Source organism: Podarcis melisellensis (genome assembly GCF_964234715.1).
Source record: "Podarcis melisellensis genome assembly, chromosome: 5".
Taxonomy (NCBI): Eukaryota; Metazoa; Chordata; class Lepidosauria; order Squamata; family Lacertidae; genus Podarcis; species Podarcis melisellensis.
In genome coordinates this window covers 86,554,685-86,577,245 of record NC_138537.1, presented here as the reverse complement: position 1 = coordinate 86,577,245, position 22,561 = coordinate 86,554,685, and the positions used below count along the sequence as shown (strand labels likewise).

The 22,561-nt window shown below is 45.4% G+C and overlaps 1 protein-coding gene across 10 annotated transcripts in view; it reads left to right on the top strand.

The window, feature by feature from the left end:
• Positions 1-22,561, top strand: part of PAX2 (paired box 2) — a 143,450-nt gene that overhangs the window by 39,900 nt on the left and 80,989 nt on the right. For 9 of the 10 annotated variants that reach the window (XM_081913730.1, XM_081913732.1, XM_081913733.1 and 6 more), the window contains one exon: positions 15,903-15,988. In XM_081913730.1, coding sequence (XP_081769856.1) covers positions 15,903-15,988 — 86 coding nt within the window. Of the gene's footprint in view, positions 1-10,625; positions 10,744-15,902; positions 15,989-22,561 lie in introns of those variants that run through there. The other variant, XM_081913731.1, reaches the window with a different exon arrangement.

Genomic DNA, 22,561 nt, shown 5'->3' with positions numbered 1-22,561 from the left:
TGCTCCTCACGATGCTCCTATTATAAGCCCCTTTATGCCTCTCACTTTACATGTGATTAGGGCAATCACAGAAGCAAACAAATGGGGCTGTCGCCATCCCAGCTAATTTAGTCCACACCCTCCAACATTTCTCCGATGGAAAATAGGGATGCCCTAAATAATAATAATAATAATAATTTTATTGTTTATACCTCACCCAATTGACTGGATTCCCCCAGCCACTCTGGGCGGCTTCCAACATATATAAAAACATAATAAAACAATAAAAAAAAATTAAAACTTCCCTATGCAGAGATGTCTTCAGATGTCTTCTAAAGGTTGCCTAGTTACTTATCTCCTAGGCTCGGAGCGTCGCATAACTCAATAACCTCCAACATTTCTATGATGAAAATAGGGATGTCCTAAGGAAAGGCGGGATGATCCGGGATGTCTAGGATGCCTTCTGTATATCTAGGACTCTCTGTGTAAAATAGGGACAATTGGAGGGGCTGCTAGCCCCCCTTTAGGGGTTGCTGATATGGCTTGTATGTCCCAGTCCAGTAAGCACCACCCATGTGAAGGAACAGCCTTCCACGTGGATCTTCTGTATATAAATATGTGCATACATGCCTGTACGTAAGCAACAATAGCCCATCTAGCAATCCAGAGATGCATATGGAATTCTGTGCATCAGCTGGTGCAGGTAAAAAGGTAAAGGACCCCTGGACGGTGAAGTCCAGTCAAAGGCAACTATGGGGTTGCAGTGCTCATCTCACTTTCAGGCTGAGGGAGCCGGCGTTTGTCCACAGCTTTCCGGGTCCTGTGGCCAGCATTACTAAACCGCTTCTGGTGCAACAGAACACCGCGACGGGAGCCAGAGCACCCAGAAATGCTGTTTACCTTCCCGGCACTGTGGTACCCATTTATCTACTTGCACTGATGTGTTTTCAAACTGCTAGGTTGGCAGGAGATGGCACAGAGTAACGGGAGCTCACTCCGTTGTGGGGATTCGAACCACCAACCTTGCAATTGGCAAGCCAGCCCAAGAGGCTCAGTGGTTTATACCACAGAGCCACCTGTGTCCCTGTTCAGGCTGGTGCAATCATCACTGTTTACCATAGTCCAATGACAGTCTTTTTCCTCTACAGTGATAAATACTAATTCATTCATTCATCTGCATGTGCATCTTCACTTTCATCTGGCAGTACTTGTAGCCTTTTAAGCAAATGTTAAGTTTGGCTGCTTGGATGGGACTTAGTTCAGCCTCACCAAAGTGTAGTTATCTGGTTGCAAACTTAGTATATCACACAGGCTGCAGGTTAACAGGGCAGTGCTTGGTTTATTACTAAGTCATTTGCTAGCGTCAGTTTTTAGAGGCTCTCAGTATCAGAATGTCAACATGGACGTATACCTTTTCACACAGGAAGCATAATAACATAGGTACACAAAACCAAGTGATAAAAATGTACACAATTAGTTAGCAGTGCAGTGTTTGGCTAGGCCTAAGTGTCTCATTTAGGCGTGTTTGCGTCTGGGGTGGGGGGCAGGGGTTTAAAATACGAATACAGATTACAGAAAAAGATGCCTACATCTCTCGATGCTTTGCTGTTTGTAAATGTGAGCATGCGTTTTCCAGCATGGTCTCCTACCCCCGGCAGAGAAGGTAGCGTGGGTTGCGATACAAAGCCATTGTAGTACAATTTCTGGAACACAACGAGCATCACAAAATAAAATTATTGCAGCTGTAGACACAGGAAAGGCAAATGCACTCCCTGTGCTGACAAGAGGCTATTACAAAACCCTGACATCATTATTCAATACACAGGAGCTCTGGGACCGCTTGCTAAGTCAATGTTGAAGAGGGAATTACAAAATAATATTGATAGGATCAATGAAACTGGCACATAGGCATGCAGCAGAGCAACCATAGGTATTAACATACAGTAACGGCTGCCTAGGCAGACAAGACTAAAAGAAAAAATGGGGGGGGACACCCCGACCTCTCCTTGAGGACACAGCCATAGTATAAATTTGCCAAGGAATTCCAGGACAACAGTCACAAACAACATGCATTGGGACTAGAGAAAATGTGCCTTTATTCACTAACAGATTGGAAAGTGACCTCGACACACAAGGAAGTCAAGATGGGGAATCAAATGTTGCATCGAGATGGCTGGAGGCCCAGGCCAGGACATTGGTTAGACTGAATTACATTTATATATAACTTTTTTAACATATACAACATGCTGAAGCATACCCTCCAACATTTCTCTGATGAAAACAGGGACGTCCAATTCCATAAGGATAATTTTACTATTTATACCCCGCACATCTTACTGGGTTGCGCCAGCCACTCTGGGCAGCTTCCAACATATATACCTCGCAAGACGAATGCCTCGTAAGACGAAAAACTCACAAGACGAAAGAGTTTTTGGTTTTTTGAGTTGCTTCGCAGGACGAATATCCCTATGGGCTTGCTTCGCAAGACGAAAACGTCTTGCAAGTTTGTTTCCTTTTCCTTTTTCTTAAAAGCCTTCTTTGAGGTTTTTGAAGACTTTGGTGATTTTTGAAGCTTTTCCAAAACTTTTTTTGCAGCCATTTGGTAAATTAAACTTTAAAAACTTTTGGGGGGGGGTTGGACGAAAAATTCACAAGACGAAAAATTCGCAAGATGAAAAATTCGCAAGACGAAAAATTCACAAGACGAAAAATTCGCAAGACAAAAAAACTCGCAGAACGAATTAATTTCGTCTTGTGAGGTACCACTGTATAAACATACTAAAAGATTAAACATTAAATAAAACCTTCTCTATACCGGGTTGCCTTCAGATAGCTCTGGGGTTGGATAATTCCATACCCTCCCATATTTCCCCAAAGAAAATAGGGACACCCTAAGGGGGACGCGGGTGGCACTGTGGGTTAAACCACAAAGCCTAGAACTTGCCGATCAGAAGGTCAGCGGTTCGAATCCCTGCGATGGGGTGAGCTCCTGTTGCTCGGTCCCTGCTCCTGCCAACCTAGCAGTTCGAAAACACGTCAAAGTGCAAGTAGATAAATAGGTACCGCTCCGGCGGGAAGGTAAACGGCGTTTCCGTGTGCTGCTCTGGTTCGCCAGAAGTGGCTTAATCATGCTGGCCACATGACCTGGAAGCTGTACGCCGACTCCTACAGCCAATAAAGCGAGATGAGTGCCCAACCCCAGAGTCGGTCACGACTGGACCTAATGGTCAGGGGTCCCTTTACCTTTTAAGGGAACATTCTGGGATCAAGTCAGAAACTGGGATGGCTTCTCTAAATCAGGGATGTCCCTGGAAAATAGGGATGCTTGGAGGGTCTTCTGCAGTTCCACCATCCTCACAACAACCACGGAAAGTAGGCCACTGCTATATTGCCATTTTACTGGAGAACTGACTTGGAGATGATGATTGTTCAAGGCAGTCCAGCTCTCTCTATTAGTGGGCTATGTGTACTGCATGCTTATAGCAGCATTTATTCTTCATGCCTGTTTTGGTGGGCAGGGGTGGAGGAAGGTGTAGGGACACCGGGGCGGGCGTCACTAAGTAGGGCGCAAACCGCTATACAGTACATGTGGCATTGCTACGCACAGTGCATGCGTGCGACGCTGCAAATGCGCTTTACTTAGCAGATTGCTGCCTGCGTCGGGATCCTCTGCTCACGGCTAGTGCCGCGAACAGAGGATCCTCCCAAGGCAGCTATGGCGGCGCGATGGCTGCTTGCGCCACCACAAGCCCTTTGGAGTGACTTCTTGTCACCCCCGCAGACATGGAGCCTGGGGCGTACTGCCCCCATGCCCCCCTGTTGTAACACCACTGTTGGTGGGGAGATGCCAAGGCTATTCCAGTTTAATATGTCCATAGGAAAGCAAATCTTTGTATCAGAGGTGGTCTTATACTAGGCTAAATCCCAAGTTGTGGGTAAGATGCTGCCCTTTGGGCCGGCCCTACTTTTAGACAGGAGGAGACAGGTCTCTCAGGCAGCATAATGCAGGGGGGGGCAGTGATTAGGTAAGGTTGTCATGTTTGGAGGACAGAGCTGTGGGTGTGCCAAGCTGCCTTTAGGTTTCAACTTGCTAGAGAGGACTCTGTGAATTCATTTCCCTTTGTACCCCAACAGGAATAGGGTGATGCTGTAGATTTTATCTCCTTGCCTGGGCACACGCTCTTTCTGTTCTTCTCCACCATGCGTACAATGCAAGAACACCTGCAAGTCAGGCTGCATTTTTAAGCTAGGCTTAAGTATGTCTTGGTAACTCGATTACTGACTCAGGCAGCTGTAACTTACTGTCCCAAAGGTCACTGTGAGCCTGAGCAGAGAGTGGCGTTGTTTTCTCATTCTGGATTTCTTAAACCAGAAGGCTGAAAGTACCATATCTAAGGTTCCCTTTTAAGCTGCAAAGGGATAGCGCTCTGCAGAACTCACAAACGTGAGGAAGGAAGAACAATATCTAATAAATATAGCTTCTCCTAGCTGCTAAGCGCATCCCAGCTTGGACCAATAGTTTGACTCTGTGTAGGGCAGGTTCCTATGCTTTTATGCCTTGGCTAGATCCTTGTAAAGGTAAAGGGACCCCTGACCATTAGGTCCACTCATGGCCGACTCTGGGGTTGTGGTGCTCATCTCACTTTATTGGCCGAGGGAGCCAGCGTACAGCTTCCAGGTCATGTGGCCAGCATGACTAAGCCGCTTCTGGCGAGCCAGAGCAGCACACGGAAACGCCGTTTACCTTCCCGCTGGAGCGGTACCTATTTATCTACTTGCACTTTGACGTGCTTTTGAATTGCTAGGTTGGCAGGATCTGGGACAGAGCAACGGGAGCTCACCCCATCGCGGGGATTCGAACCGCCGACCTTCTGATCGGCAAGCCCTAGGCTCTGTGGCTTAACCCACAGCACCACCCGCGTCCCTTCCAGCCTTGTAGAATGCTACAAATCAGTAGACATGCCCAGCAGTGCTTCCTCCAACAGACCCAAGGCAGCCCTCCTTGATCTTCAGAATGGGATCCACCTTTACTGCTTCTAGCCGCCTGCACCTGTCACATCCAGACAGTTTAAATATTCCCATTTCCTAAGAGCAAACTCTGGAAGGGCTCCAGGGGTTGAGCAGCATCAGTGTCAGGGAGATCCTGTACAGCCCCCCGCCTCCATTAAGAAAATGGACCTTCAATTGCAAGAGACGTCAGCTGTGAAAAGAGGAAGAGGGATTATTGTCCTGGGCTTCAAATCCAGGACACAGGACCTTTGACCTTAGCGTGAATCAGCTGATATTGAAGAAGGCTGAGGGAAGAAGTGAATGAGCTTGTGGGGTATTCAGGGACCCCCTTTCCTTTCCCCAATGCTTCTGTTTGTTGTGCCATAAAAGCAACCCAAGTCCTCATGCTCAGTGTTCAGTGAGTATTGATTCAGTCTGCAAGCAATTTTAATATTTCTTCAGGGACTTTCCAGCAACAGCACAAGTCATTAATTCACCCTCCCAAATTGCTTATTCAATAGCAGGAACATGGCTCCTGAATAAAGTCTCAGAATTTATGTGACTCGTACGAGTCAGGAGGTCAAACAACTGTTATGGAGTGAAGTTAAAAATTCAAATAAAATATTGACACTTTTTTGGAGGAGAGGGGGAGGAGGAGGAGATGGGAGGAAGCAAAGGTATTTAAAATAGGGGCTTGCTGCCATGCCCCCAGGATAACAAAAGGAAAGAGATGAAAGACAAGTTGGAGTCTGGAAAATCAATGGGATAGACGGCACATTCACTTAGTATTTCATAATTCTTTCTTACACACACAATGTCCTGCACATACATAGAAATAAGGAGAGAGATTTTCCCAAGGCTGTGTTCTCCTAGCTGCATATACACAAATGCAGCGTGGTCTTAGGTGTGAGGTAACTCTTGAGGATAATATGAAAGGCAAAAATTAAAAATAAAGGCTTGTGTACTCACAACTTGCCCCAGGGGTGTGTGTGTTATATATTTGTGTGTGAGAGAGATCTGTAAGCGGAAATATTCCATTGTCTGCAAGGCACAACATATTTGGACAGGTAGTAAGTAACCCACACAGCTTACAGCTCATGGTGAAATCCAGAAAAGCTAACTAGGGTTGCCATACGTCCAGAATTTCGCAGACATATCTGTAGTACTTGAACCACATGCAGTGTCTGGGCAGAAATCAGCAAAATGTCTGGGGAAATCCGGACGTACGGCAGTCATTTTTGCCGATTTCCCTCAGAAATAGCTCAAAAAATTCCAATTCTTTTGTGATTTTGCTCAACGACTTTGGCCAAAACTGGGGAAAAAAGCTCAATAACTTTTCTGTCTAGATTTTCACTTTTTGAAATATGGCAACCCTAGCTAAACTAGAACTTTATCCTCCTCTTCACATAACTGCACTTCTGAAAATCCTGAACAATACAGTTCCCAGAATCCCTTGGAAGGAAGTAATATAGACTCTCCCTATTTTCCAGGGACAGTTCTGGATTTACAGAAGCCCCCCCCCCCCAGTTTCTGATTTGATAGTGGAATGTCCTGCCTTTCCTTAGGATGTCCCTGTTTTCTTTGGAGAAATGTTGGAGGGTATGGAGTTATTGACCCCTGAGCCATCTGAAGGCAGCCCTGTACCGGGAAGTTTTTAATGTTTTATTATGTTTTTATATATGTTGGAAGCTGCCCAGAGTGGCTGGGGCAACCCAGTCAGATGGGTGGGGAATAACAACAACAACAACAACAACAACAACAACAATAAGCATGTCTATTTTCATTGGAGAAATGTTGGAGGGTATGGTAAATGTGTGTTTGCTGTGCTCTGAATGCATGGTGTGAATCTGCTCTTAGATAAAAGTTAGCTCTAGAGCTGCTAGTTAGAATCATAGATACCATCAAACTGTAAAGTTGGAAGGGACCCTGAAGATCTGACATCCAGAAAAAGCAGTTATAGGTAAGCACAACTTCTGCAGTCACCCTGGGTGATGTGCTACGGGGGCTGCCAAAATAATGCTGTAGAATGGAGCGAGAGAGGTTCCAGAATTTTAGCTCTTCTTCTTTGCCGATCACTCGTAGCCGAGTAAGATTGTCTTCCATGGACACGATCTTAACAGTGAGTCCATGAGTGACTGTGGAGGCCAATTCTGGATCCACACGTCCTTCCACAGTGGGGACATAGGTTTCCGGGCAGGAGTTGATCACGATGTGGATTTGCCAAGCGTGTCTTCCTCTTAGCATGTTTCTCCCCTTTGTCCTAAGTTCAAGCGTCTTCAAAGTCCATGACCCCTTTGGTAAAGGCTGTCCTCCAATTGGAGCACTCGCAGGCCAGTGTTTCCCAGTTGTCGGTGTTTATACAGTGGTACCTTGGGTTACATACGCTTCAGGTTACAGACTCTGCTAACCCAGAAATAGTACCTCGGGTTAAGAACCTTGCTTCAGGATGAGAACAGAAATCGTGCTCCGGCGGCACGGCAGCAGCAGGAGGCCCCATTAGCTAAAGTGGTGCTTCAGGTTAAGAACAGTTTCAAGTTAAGAACGGACTTCCGGAACGAATTAAGGACTTAACCCGAGGTACTACTGTGCTACATTTTCTGAGTTTTGCCTTGAAAGAGTCTTTAAACCTCTTTTGTTGACCACCAGCATTGCGCTTTCCATTCGAAATAGAGTAGTTGCTTTGGAAGACGATAATCAGGCATCCGCACAACATGACCAGTCCAACGAAGTTGATGTTGAAGAATCATTCCTTCGATACTGGTGATCTTTGCTTCTTCTAGTACACTGGCATTAGTTCGCCTGTCTTCCCAAGTGATGTGCAAAAATTTTTGGAGACACTGTTGATGGAATCTTTGTAGGAGTTGGAGATGGTGTTTATAAGTGGTCCATGTTTCACAAGCATACAGTAAGGTTGGTAGTTCAACAGCTTCGTAAACAAGCATTTTGGTTTCCCTGCAAATGTCCCTGTCCTCAAACACACTACCATTGCTGAAATCTAGAAGGTTGAAGATTCATTTCATTGTAACTTTGCTCACATGTACTAATGCAAGGTATTCTTGTGGAAGAGAAATTGGGTAGTGCCTGTAGCTCAGTGTTGGAGGGTCTGCTTGTGTGTAGAAAATCCTAGGTTCTCTCCTTTGGGTCATTCTACCTGAGAAGGAGTTTTGTGGGGCTGGAAAGTTTGATATTTTCCTCAACCAGATAACTTGGTTCAAGAAAAGGCTAAGTAGATGCAATAACCCTTATATAGTAGCATGCTGTTCACGAGAATGACTTCCACATGTGGTTTATGTGCTGGGCAATTGAGGAGCTCTGGAAATACTTCATTTGAATTAGTCCTTCGTACTCTCACTTGCCTCACAATGTCTCCTTTTGGGGGACGATTATAGGCAGCAATTGGTGCAGTCTGCTAATAGGTGCTCAAATTGAGATAGCCAATAAACAGAAAATAACAGACAACCCTTGTATAGGGGATTGGCTCCAATGTATGTGGCAGATGGAATACAGTAGACGATAAGACTGACTTAACTAGTAGGATACAGAGTGGTGGTGTTGAGAAAAGTATACTGATAATTAAGTTATTTTATTCAGTGTGAATAAATGCTATAATTTAAGGTTTTTTTGCAGATATTTTATTGATAGGCAGGTTCCACTTCTGGTCTGCCACTGGATCTTGAGCTGCATCTAATCTGTTGCAAACTAATATTTGGTTTTGTCATTTATGATGTAGTATACATAGATTTCAGAAGTGATTACGTTATCCATGGCTATGTGTGAAGTAATTGATTTGGGCACCTGAAATGACATTTATATTTGAAAAGAAAAGGCATCACCATTACCTGACTTTAAAACGTCTATTTTTTATTTTTATTTTTGGTGGGGAAAATCAGCAAACAACTGTCCACACCAAACAAGTCAGGGTGTATTTTAATCTGCAATGGATTTTTGTTGAATTACTTGCTTCCATTATCTAGTTATAACCCACAGAGGATTATATCAGTACTGTATATATATCACTTGATCTTTTTGCTCACCTTCTCATCCTACCCTATGTGGCGGATGTTCACGGCAAAACTGGAAATTTTGATTCCACCTATATGTAACATCAACATTGAGTAAGTGATTCAGTTCCTTCCTCTTCAGTGCTTGGGCACTGAGGTCCTCCTTCAAGGGCCTTCTGGCGGTTCCCTCCTTGCGAGAAGTGAGGTTAAAGGGAACCAGGCAGAGGGCCTTCTCGGTGGTGGCGCCCACCCTGTGGAACGCCTTCCCATCAGATGTCAAGGAAATAAGCAGCTATCCTATTTTTAAAAGACATCTGAAGGCAGCCCTGTTTAGGGAAGTTTTTAATATTTAATGCAGTATTGTTTTTAACACTTGATTGGGAGCTGCCCAGAGTGGCTGGGGAAACTCAGCCAGATGGGTGGGGTATACATAATAAATTTTATTACATAACACCGGTCTTGAAAGACCTACATTGGCTCCCAGTACATAACACCAGTCTTGAAAGACCTACATTGCCTCCCAGTATGTTTCCAAGCAAAATTCAAAGTGTTGGTGCTGACCGTTAAAGCCCTAAACGGCCTCAGTCCAGTATATCTGAAGGAGCGTCTCCACCCCCATTGTTCTACCCAGACACTGAGGTCCAGCTCCAAGGGCCTTCTGGTGGTTCCCTCACCGAGAGAAGTGAGGTTACAGGGAACCAGGCAGAGGGCCTTCTTGGTAGTGGCACCTGCCCTGTGGAACGCCCTCCCACCAGATGTCAAAACGAACAACAACTGCTCATATTTTTTCTAAATGGGGAAATGACAGGCACCAGAGCAATATCTTTTAAGAATCTTTAGTTGGATGTCTTTTTCCTTTCAACAGTTTTGGGGATGTGTGCCCAAAACACACATCTACTAAGTCCATCTGGGGGGGGGGAGTGTTGGCAAAGGATTACTGCAGAGTAGGTATCTGCCCTCTACATGCAGCAATCGAGCAGAATCAAATTTTCAGGAACCTTTTAACAACTACGCAAATTGCAAGTCCTAGATGTGAATCATGGGATGTGGGTGGTGCTGTGGGTTAAACCACAGAGCCTAGGACTTGCCAATCAGAAGGTCGGCGGTTCGAATCCCCGTGACAGGGTGAGCTCCCATTCCTCGGTCCCTGCTCCTGCCAACCTAGCAGTTCGAAAACACATCAAAATGCAAGTAGATAAATAGGTACCACTCCGGCGGGAAGGTAAACGGCGTTTCCGTGCACTGCTCTGGTTCGCCAGAAGTGTCTTACTCATGCTGGCCACATGCCCCAGAAGCTGTATGCCGGCTCCTCGGCCAATAAAGCGAGATGAGTGCTGCAACCCCAAAGTCAGTCACTACTGGACCTAATGGTCAGGGGTCCCTTTACGTTTAGATGCGAATCACAGCTCACGCGGCTGTGCAGAAGCTTCAAAGAGGGACTTAGAACTTCTGTGCTTCCTGAGTTAGTCCAGGAGACAGTTCAGAGAAGCTTGCAGTTGAGTTATTGGGAGCAAAAGAGCTGTGCAAATCCCTAAGTTGAGCGAGGGCAGCTCTGCTGAACCGCAGTATGAATAGAACCTGCCATGATGACACCAGAAGCAGGAAATTCCCTTCATTGTGTGTCACCCGAGGTTGCCAGGGAGACTTCGGGTCTCATTTATTACAGCGAATACACGGCTACGTAGCCGAACATGATACAATGTGTAGGCTCCATTCGGAACCCCTCGGGCGGATTTTGGACGGACGGACTGATGAATAGATACATTTCTACTAAGTATACATACATTATATCACTCTATTGATTTTTGAAAAGTTCCAGGTCTGCCAAGCTGTAATGAGATTTTTGAACTTTGGGCTGTGATCAATGAAAGGAATATTATTGGCCTGGAGAATTGATATAACCCCTCTCTGCAGAGCGTTCTGCTCCCAGGCTGCCCCTGCTCCCCACGTATAGGATTCCACCAGACACTTAACCTCTCTTAGAGTGTCATCGGGCTAAAAGGAATCTAATAGTGACACAGGACTTGTGCGTAGCACTCCGGCACTATTGCTTTCCTGTCACAAATAATTTATAGCTTTCTATTTCCGTGCCTTTGCCTGCACCCCATCACTGCATCCTGGGCTGCTGCAGGGGAGGGGGTGCGAGCGCAGAGGTGGGATCAATATGCTCACGCAAGCATCACTTCAGGGTGTTTTGTGGGAGCAAGGAAGGAACAGTTGTAATATCTGCCCCTTTCTGTCTTCAATCGCCGGGCAGCTCTAGAACTTATCTCCTTCAGAGCGTGCTTCTTGGTACTTCAAAACCACAACATACAGGTCATGGCAGCTGCACTGCTGCTCCCTTCCTCCAGCCATGCCAGGAAAAGGCTCATCTAGTTTAGCCGCCTGCGTCCAATAGGCAGAAAAGAGGGACACTTGGAGGGTCTACAGCACAATACAACCTACCCTGTCCTTTCTTTAGATTCTATATTCTGGTATGATTATCCGTGTTCTACCTATGTTCTGATAAGGTTGCTGTGTCTGTTTTCTGCTAAGATACAAAATACTCTAAATTCACACAGCTTGTGTACAGTGGCGTAGCGTGGGTTGTCAGCACCTGGGGCAAGGCAAGTAATTTGCACCCCCTAACCCGTGGATTTGCGCCCCCTAACCCCCAGATGTTGCGCCCGGTGCGGCCGCCCCCCCTGCACCCCCCACGCTACGCCACTGCTTGTGTAGGAGACTTCTAGGATCAATGTATATATTGAAGTCTATACAGTGGATGCTCGGGTTGCGAACGTTATCTGTGCGGGAAGCACATTTGTAACCCGCAGCATTCGCAACCCGCAGCGCGGCATATGTGCTCACACAGGTTGTGATTCGGCACTTCTGTGCATGTGCAACCCCCCAAACCCAGAAGTAACCCATTCCGGTACTTCTGGGTTCCGGAGCATCCATAACCCCCCCCCTAAAAAAACGAAACCTGAAGCGTCTGTAACCCGAAGTATGACTGTATATTGTGTCTCTTATTATCTAAAGGCTCTTGCATATGCTGTCTTTCCCCCTTTAGTCTTCTAAATGTCTTTTGTTGTTGTTCTGTGTGCTCATTGTCAACTTTTCTAATGTGTAGTTTAAGGATCTAGAATATATAAAACATCGTTCTTAAGGGATGAGCCTTTCTACAGTCCCACACCCTCCAACATTTCACTGATGAAAATAGGGATTCTTCATCATCATTATTATTATTATTATTATTATTATTATTATTATTATTATTATTATTTACCCCACCCATTTGACTGGGTTGCCCTTTTGGCAGCTTCCAATGTATATAAAAACAAAACAAAACATTGAATATAAAAAAACCCTTCTCTATAGAAGATGTCTTCTAAAGGTTGTACGGTTACTTATCTCCTTGGCACAGGGGTCTCATAACTCCATACCCTCCAACATTTCCCCCAGTGAAAATAGCGACATCCTAAGGAAAAGCAGGACATTCAGAGATCAAATCAGAAACCAGGATGGCTTCTGTAAATCTGGGACTATCCCTGGAAAATAGGGACACTTTGAGGGTCTGTGTGTGCTAGAGCTCCAGCACGATACTATTCTATTTGTTCCACATTTCCCCCTAAAGTCCGCTTTTCTCTCTTTTTTTGCTTCCTGTGAAGCCTAATCCCACACAGCAGAACTCTTTAAGTGTTGAGAAAATGTACAATGTCTACAAGATCTATGTTCAACAAAGAGGTTAAAACATCTCTGTATTACTGGGTCAGGGAGCTCTGTTGACCTTGTCAGCCTACACAACTTGGATCATTTTTTTGTCTACTTCCTTCATGGTGGCACAAAGCTGCAAGTTTCACTTCTGGCACCAAAGTCACACTCTTTCCTGATCCGATCAGAATTATGTATTCCGGTGGCAGCTAATGAGAAAATATTATTCTTGGAAATGTGGAGGCAGGAAGAGGGAGACTTTCCTTTCTCCTCTCCTGAAAAGGAGCTCTAGAGTTGAATTCTCTTGAGTACAGTATTGAATTGTCAAGACGGAAAGTCTTACATGAGCAGATAGGCAAACTTCGTTTTGTTTTGTTTATGTCTTGAAGACACTACTCAGATTCACAACTATGCAAGGGGTCTCAGAGACTGGTTCTCAAGTCTGTGCAGTCCCTGAGATACAAGCCCCATGGCAGAGTATATCAAAGTGCCTGGACACCAGTCCTTTGGGAGAAAGAGCTGTAAGATAACCCGTGCTTCTGTGGGCTGCCACCTTTACTTTGTTGGGAGATTTGTCATCAGATCTCCTGTGTGTGTTTTTAAAAAATGTAATAACTACCAGGGTGTCTGTCTGGCTCTCTGAATCAGATTGGATGTGACTCTGAAGGAGCGAAGGGTTAACTGTTTTCCTTTATGCTATTTCCCAATTAAAATCATGCCCTGAAGTTCCTATTTCCCCCTCGGGCAAGAATATATAATAAATATGGCACCTGTGTTTTTCCCCCTGCTGCTTTGGAGAGTATGTGATTTTTTTGTTAGGAAATCTCTCTCTCTCTCTCTCTCTCTCTCTCTCTCTGTGTGTGTGTGTGTGTGTGTGTGTGTGTGTGTGAGAGAGAGAGAGAGAGAGAGAGAGAGAGAGAGAGAGAGAGAGAGAGAGAGTGTTAACCACAAACCACAGAGCCCAGGACTTGCCGATCAGAAGGTCAGCAGTTCGAATCCCCGCGACGGGGTGAGCTCCCGTTGCTCGGTCCCTGCTCCTGCCAACCTAGCAGTTTGAAAGCACGTCAAAGTGCAAGTAGATCAATAGGTACCACTCCGGCAGGAAGGTAAATGGCGTTTCTGTGCACTGCTCTGGTTTGCCAGAAGCGGCTTAGTCATGCTAGCCACATGACCCGGAAGCTGTACGCCGGCTCCCTTGGCCAATAAAGCGAGATGAGCACCGCAACCCCAGAGTTGGCCACGACTGGACCTAATGGTCAGGGGTCCCTTTACCCTTTCACCAGCACCACAGTCCCAATTACATAACCCACCCTCCCTACAATAGCTTTTGCATTTTTAAAAACTGTGGATTTTCCAGCCTCATGTCTAGTTTTGTCCTTTCTGGTCAGCTACAAATACTCTTGACATTCTGAAAGCTTTGTTAAAGCCCATGGCCTGTTCTTTATCCAGTCCCTAAGCATGTTTACTCATAAGGAAGCCCTTCCAAGTTCAATGGAATTTGCTACAGATTCCTGGTAAAAAACTCCTACGATTGCAGCCTTCATCAACCTTCCCAACTATAATGAAGTCTAAGCAGAGCCACCTCTCGAGGCATTTTGTTGCCTGAAGCAAAATACAAGATGGCGCCTCCACTCCCATTCCATATGCAGAAGCCAGCTGAACTGCTAGTTGAATATTATTTCAATACTGTGGTGAAGGGGATAGTGTCCTCTGCCACAACTTAGGGCAAAAGGCCACATGTGAGTGCGGAATAGGCCATGTTGGAGACTCAGGAGGAACACTCATGAGGGACACCATTAATGGTGCCCAGCACCTGCCACCAGAGGTGGGTATCATCACTATCTAATGGTAGGGCTGGCCCTGAGTCTATGTAAGCATAACTACATCTGAACACATACACAGATTGTTACATTTGTCTCTTCTTTTCTTTCCCTCTGCGCCTGTTCTCTTGTCCCATCCCTAATCTCAATATTTAACTTGTAAGACTTGGTGCAAGACTTACTTTTCATTTAAATTACTCTGTATGGTTCTGTATATAAAGGAAGATGTTAAGAACAATGGGTGGTATTCAACTAAATTTTACTCAAGAGTAGGTATGTTGAGGGACTCAGGTGGCACTGTGGGTTAAACCACAGAGCCTAGGACTTGTCGATCAGAAGGTTGGCAGTTCAAATCCCTGCAACGGGGTGAGCTCCCGTTGCTCGGTCCCTACTCCTGCCAACCTAGCAGTTCGAAAGCACGCCAGTGCAAGTAGATAAATAGGTACCGCTCCAGCGGGAAGTTAAACGGCATTTCTGTGTGCTGCTCTGGTTCGCCAGAAGCGGCTTAGTCATGCTGGCCACATGACCCAGAAGCTGTACGCCGGCTCCCTCGGCCAATAAAGCCAGATGAGCGCCGCAACCCCATAGTCAGTCACGACTGGACCTAATGGTCAGGGGTCCCTTTACCTTTACCTTAGGTATGTTGAAGTTAATGGTGCTAACTTAGGCTCATTAACGTCAGGGGACTACTCTGAGTATAACTTAATTGCAATATCACCCCATGTTGATAATCCTTTCACCAATAAAAGGGATCCTCATAGAAAATGGCAAAGACTGTATGTCTTAAAAAAATTCTTTACATGTTGTTAAACTTCCTAGACCATCCTTAAGGAGAGTTTACTCCAACCCACTTCTTTCTCTTGTAACCAACTCCCATAATGCATTGAGCTGAGTGCCTCTTGGTCACTGGCAAACAAAGTGTATTTTCATATTACTACTACTAATAATAATAATTCAAAACATACATTCTACATGCCTGAGTTTCCACTTGCAGTCTCCATTCTTCAGGTTCAGACTGGGGGTAGGGAGAAAAGGTGCATATTTTAATTTGTACATAGCTAATTTGAACTTTCAGAAGCAATATGCAAATTGAACCACAGCCACCTTTTGAAATCTGCACTTCTCTGAATTATCCCGTACAGTTCTACTACTACAAAAAAACCAAAACATGCAAAAAATGCATATATTAGGAGAAACTGTTTTCAAAAGAATATGCATATTTTGCAAAATTGCATTCAAAAACATGAATGCTAAGAGAAGCGCTTGCTCAAATACGTTTTTTCAAATTTTCGTGTTGACTTTTAACCGGAATTTGCAAACTGACATGGAAACGTGGCAAATGAGCTTAAGACGGGGGGGCAGAATTAGAAACCGAAAGAGACGGATTTAATAGCTAGTATGTTTGTTTGTTTTGGTTTGGCAGGATCATCCGAACCAAAGTGCAGCAGCCATTCCACCCAACGCCAGATGGGAGTGCGACTGGAGTTACTGCACCTGGACATACTATAGGTAAGATAAAACCAGAGAGGTGGGGATGGAGGGGTGGGAGGGAGGGAGAAAGTAATGTCAGGAATTGAGTGGTCTCATACACAGGTCCATAGCTGTCAACTGACAGATTTGAAAATAAGGGACCAGCACCCTCGAAAATAAGGGATCAGCAGCCAAAATAAGGGATTTTGCAGAGCTTATCCATAAATCCCGCACTGATGGAGCCATGTTGCTTTTGCTGCCACTGACTGTGTTTTGCAGGGGGTTGGACTAGATGATCCTAAGGGTCTACAACTCCGACCAAAGAAGAGGGGCAGACAAAACTGATGAACGACGTCCAGATGGCAAAGCTTACAGGCAGAATTAGAAACCAGGAAGAGGACCTCTTTAATAAAGAATGGGGAAAGTTTATAATTTAGTTGAAAAGATTTACATACATTGGTAGGATTGACAGAAAACCTGTAGTAAAAAATTGAACTATGGATGGACAAATGTTTTATAAAAATAGAGTTATGAAAGGGATGCAGAGGGGGAAATCACTACATTAAGATGCTGCACTGGTTGGAGGGGATGCTAAGCAGCACATTGGGGCTTCCGTTGTCCTGGTGCGAGGAGCTCCATTGGCCCTTCCCTGCCAGAGAGAGGGGGGAGGGAGAGAGACTCTCGCCCACAAGCCCGGCATGAGGCAGTTGTGGCACCGCGGTGGCTGCTGAAGCGCCGCCCTTCTACAGCCCTCCCCATTCCCTCCTCTTCCTCCCCCCCTCAGGCCATCTCCTCAGCCACCGTTGTCGCCTCTGGCTTCCCCTGGCAGCACAGCAAAATCTCGCAAGAGAGGGGCTGCCTGCCCGCCCGCCCGCCGCCACCTGTCTCCTCACGACGCACCCCTGAGGGGGGAAAGGGAGAGACGGAGACGCGGCAGCTCGCGCACGCGTTCTCTCTCACTCTCTCGCGGTGGAGGACCCTGAGCCACTGCTTCCCTCCTGAGCCGGGTGAGCATGAAACCCGGGAAATTTAAGGGACATCATCAATAAGGGACAGCAGCGGGACACGGCACTGGGATAAGGGAGTTTCCCGCCAAATAAGGGACGGTTGACAGCTATGCACAGGTCCAGCACACAGTTAAACAAAAGGACAAGGTTAAGTGAGGCAAAGCTTTCATGAACGTCTCCCCAAGGAGCATTGAGTCTGTCCTCTAGCTAGGCTTAGATCTTGGGCACAGAAGTTGTATGTTTGAGTGGCGGTTTGCAGTTGCTCTTCCAAAGCCCTCCTCATGTTTGTGCGAATGCTTTGCTGTCCCATTGCTTGGGGCACATCTATGCAGCAAACGAATCTTCCCTTTCGGAGGAGCAAGCTGCTGCCGCCGCCTCAGAAACCTGCCTTGTACCTGTGTGAAAAATCCCTTGTAACCACAGTTAGTGACTAGAGCCCATTTCCTGCAGGATCAAAAACGCAGTGTGCCCCATATCCATGTCTACATCTCAAAAAATGGTGTTGCTCTATGCAGGTTTTATAAGTGTGTGCACACCGAGGGAGCGATAGAAGACTGAGCAGAGGCTAGAATTAATTGAATAGCCTTTTCCCCAGAGATATGACTTTTGTCTCATGGAAGAGAAAGGTACTTAAATTAGATCAGCTGCCAAATAATGTAAGTTTGCCAAAGAAGCGAGGGGACAAATGTAGGAGGAGCTGTCCTGTTTTCCAATGCCACATTCCTAGAACGTCTCCTCCAAAACACTGCAAGCTAGGATGCGAACTAGACTGCAGTGCAGGGAAGGAACAGCCTCTGAGGAAATGGGCATGCAGATTCTATTTCTGTGCCAAGCAGCCAAATCTTCCGTAATACGGTCTGGAAGCTGGAAGAAAAGACACCAGAGTCTGTGCACATAGAGGGGTGCAGCTCAATCCAGCCACCTTGAAGGTTTTTGCTCCAAAGATTCAACCAGCTGTGGCCACTGGACTGTTCCCCAAGTCTGTCCATGGCACATTATCGCCCGAGTAACGTACAGTCAAGGACACAGGTGGCGCTGTGGGTTAAGCCACAGAGCCTAGGACTTGCCGATCAGAAGGTCAGCAGTTCGAATCCCCATGACGGGGTGAGCTCCCGTTGCTCGGTCCCTGCTTCTGCCAACCTAGCAGTTCGAAAGCACGTCAGAGTGCAACTAGATAAATAGGTACTGCTCCGGCGGGAAGGTAAACAGTGTTTCTGTGCACTGCTCTGGTTCGCCAGAAGCGGCTTAGTCATGCTGGCCACATGACCCGGAAGCTGTATGCCGGCTCCCTCAGCCAATAAAGCGAGATGAGCGCTGCAACCCCAGAGTCGGTCACGACTGGACCTAATGGTCAGGGGTCCCTTTACCTTTAATGTACAGTCATACCTTGGTTTTCGAACAGCTTAATTCTTGAATGTTTTGGCTCTCAAGCAATCAAAACCCAGAAGTGACTGTTTTTGGAAGCCGAACGTCCAGCGGGGCTTCTGCGGCTTCCGATTGGCTGCAGGAGCTCCTGCAGCCAATCAGAAGCCGTACTTTGGTTTCCAAACGCTTTGGAAGTTGAACAGACTTCCGGAACGGATTCCGTTTGACTTCCAAGGTACAACTGTATATGCATTAAAAGAGTTATGCAAGCATTCCCAGAAGTAGAAATAAACACTCCTCTCCAGTTTTATTATTAGTAATATAGTAGCACTAACTCCAATCCAATTCTTGTAGGATGGCATATTTTGGGTGGGTGAGGGGAGAAATAGCCTTTCTGTTGCATTATTTACCGGTCCTACCATTAGGCAAGGTGAGGCAATCACCAGACAACAGGCAGCAGTAGCTACCTGTGGCTTTTCTTCCCGAGCCCCTGGCCCTCTGTTGCCTCACTGTCCTCCTGAGGCTCCCCAATTTGGCCTGCTACCTTATGTGTGGTAGACAGTATCCCATTAACAGCATTCACCCAGTTTTTGTATGTGAAATTGGGAGAGGCAACATCTTTCCCATCCTTCTGGCAACATAATAAATTAGGCTGGTCCTGTGTGCAGCGCTCCAAAGGGTTGTTAAAATCAGAGTGGGAAGATAATTTTTGCAAACGAAATTATAGTCACTGCAACGAGGAGAAGGGTATCCTCACAGACAGTGGTGTCCAAACTTTTTTCAAAGGGGGCCAGATTTGATGAAGTGAAGGGCCGTGAGGGCCAACCAAATGGGTAAACTTTTTTTTAGGAGGGAAGTTTATATATCTATATCTATATCTATATCTATATCTATATATCTATATCTATATCTATATATCTATATCTATATCTATATCTATATCTATATCTATATCTATATCTATATCTATATCTATATCTATATCTATCTATCTATCTATCTATCTATCATCTATCTATCTATCTATATTACCCCAAAGTTGTTGAGCTAAACTGCCACAGGGGCCAGATTAAACAGATTGGTGGCCCCCGACATGGACTTTGGACATAGATGTGCAGACATTTTTGTTTGTTCCACAGGAACACTTGATTTTGACGGGCACTGAGGGGGGAGCAACTCTCACTTACAATAATTCTGCAGCATGGAGAAAGATGCATTTCTCACTCACACCGTTGTATAATTAGGGCTCTTCTTTCCAGTATGTCTCCTTTCCTAGGTGTTGAGCTTAAAAACCCTAAATGGCCTCGGCCCAGTATACCTGAAGGGGTGTCTCCACCCTCATCGTTCTGCTCGGACACCGAGGTCCAGCACCTAGGGCCTTCTGGCAGTTCCCTCACTGCGAGAAGCCAAGTTACAGGGAACCTGGCAGAGGGCCTTCTCGGTAGTGGCCCCTGCCCTGTGGAACGCCCTCCCACCAGATGCCAAAGAGATCATCAATCCTATGACTTTTCACAGACATCTGAAGGCAGCCCTGTTTTGGGAAGCTTTTAATGTTTGATGTTTTGGTGTGTCCCTTTATACTTTGTTGGAAGCTGCCCAGAGCACAGTCAGTCAATCAATCAATAAAATAATAAATACTTCATGACCATCCCTACTTGTTGTCCAAGACCTTAGGGGGTGGGTTGGTGTTCTTATCAGGGCTCCTTTCCCACCCACCTAGATTCCAAAAGAAACTGCAGCGTTCCTTGGTTTTTCCCATCTTTAATCTATTATAAGTGACTTTCCAAACTGCAGCCATTTTCTCCTCCACCTCCATGCTCATGAGACTGAAGCAGGTCCTTTCTCATAAACAAGTGATGGCCCCAGCTTCTGTCTGAAGGAGCCTTCTGGCTCACAAGGTGGTGATAGCACCATGATCTCCTCTGGCGTTAGCTACCAAGGACACGCGTGGCTGTTCTGTGCTTCCATGGTGCCAATGCTTTCTCCACAGTCCAGTTTGTTGGGGGGTGCAGGCAGCAATTTCAAGCTGCGATCTATTGCCATGTGAGCATTGGGGGGGGAGTTGTTTGAACCATATTTGGGGCAAGAGGAGAGAAAAGGTGCACCTGAGTGGCCTTGCCACCCCAAAGTCACCGCTTCTTTCCCGCCTCACAAGTTTATCAAGGGGCGGTTTATATTAATCAGCGTCAGTTGATTAATCCAGCGCATTAATCTGTTAGATCTCAGGTTACTTCCACGCCAGGTGTTTTGAGGTGGAATTCCCCATTCTTTGGCCTCTAAAAAAGAAGGTAGGGAGATTCAGTTTCTGAAGCATGGGAAACAGTGAAGGAGAATAAGGAGTGCTTAAAACCATGAGTAAAATCAACATTTCAACTTTTGGTCAGAACACATGTGCTCTGCTGTGCTATGATTTTTTTCACAACACCTCCACAGAGACTCGGACTATTCTATTTATTCAATCAGTTTTAAGCAATGAAATTTTCAAAAATTAACCAGCATAAAATACTACTACGTAAAAATATGCAGTATTTCTGCGTAAAAATACTACTACTTCTTTTAAATAAATAAATGGCGCAAGCATGTTCAGGTGCGCCAACTTGGGGGGGGCACAAGGTGTCACCGGCCCCCTCAACAGCTTGGTATGGATAGCTCAGTTGGTTAGAGTGCATTGCTAATACCAAGATTGCAAGTTTTCTATAAATATATATATAATACTGTATATAATTTTTAATTAAATTTTCTAATTTACATTTCAAAATACTCATTTAAACAGTGTTAAATCAATGACTTCTTCTCTTTCTGTGGTTCATTTTGCATAACATACATCCCTGCATATTTACATGAACTAAACCATTCAGTAAGCTATTGTTACATCCATCAAAATTTATTTGCACTGTTGAATTTATCTTAATGCTACCAGCGTTTTGAAATGAACACAATTTTCACCCATATATTCAGTAAACATTTTCCAGTCTTCTTTAAACGTACATTCTTCTTGCTCTCTTTTTCTATATGTTAAATCTGCAAGTTGCGCGTATTCCATCAGTTTAAGTTGCTATTCTTATTTGGTTGGGACCTCGTTTGTATTCCATTTTGGGTTTAACAAAACATGGGCCGCAGTCGCAGCAAACATAGTCTTTTTTGACACCTGGGAATTTCCTCTGAATGATCTGCAACAAAAAGGAATCTGGTTTGTTTGTTTTTTGAAAGGTCCTTGTAAACATTTTTTTTCAATTCATTGTAGATCATTTCCCAACATTCTTTTACCCTTTTACAAGTCCATCACATATGATAAACGTACCCTCAACCTCATTACATCTCCAGCACTTATTTGATTCAGATTTATACATTTTAGCAAGTCTACTCTGAGTTAAATACCACCAAGATTGACCAAGATTGCAGGTTTGGTCCCTGTATGGGACAGCTGCATATTAGGATTGGACTAAATGTTCCACAAGGTCCCTTCCAACTCTATGATTCTATAATAGCCAGTGTGGTGTAGTGGTTAAGAGCGGTAGTCTCATAATCTGGGGAACCAGGTTCGCGTCTCCGCTCCTCCACATGCAGCTGCTGGGTGACCTTGGGCCAGTCACACTTCTCTGAAGTCTCTCAGCCCCACTCACCTCACAGAGTGTTTGTTGTGGGGGAGGAAGGGAAAGGAGAATGTTAGCCGCTTTGAGACTCCTTAAAGGAAGTGAAAGGCGGGATATCAAATCCAAACTCTTCTATAATATTTGTTGGAAGTAGGCTGGGCTCTCTGTGTTGAGGGGGTGGAGGAGACTGAGTGCGGAGCCAAACGTGGTGCCACCTCATTGGCTGGCTCCCCCAGAGCACATGGCCTCCATTAGATGATGTAACACTGCACGCCATGTGAGACCCAACTGATGTCATGTACATGCCAGCACGCCAGGCCCCCTCAATCTCGGGGGCAACTTGGCACCACTCCACATGTGCAGGGCCGGATTAAGGTTTGATGAGGCCCTAAGCTAATGAAGGTAATGGGGCCCTTTATATGTCCAGCTGTCCTTTGTCAACAACAAATTGTCGCTGTTTTTTGTGTTGAATATATGCCATATGGTACCCTATATATATAGAAATGAGCAAACCAGTGATATTTTAGGGAGCAGGCTAGCAGGCGGGGTCCATGAATTACACCATAGGAGCCTACACAACACAAAACACTGTTGCCGTATGTAGGTTTTATTTTATTTGTTTTTTATCTTATATTTTGGAAATGTAC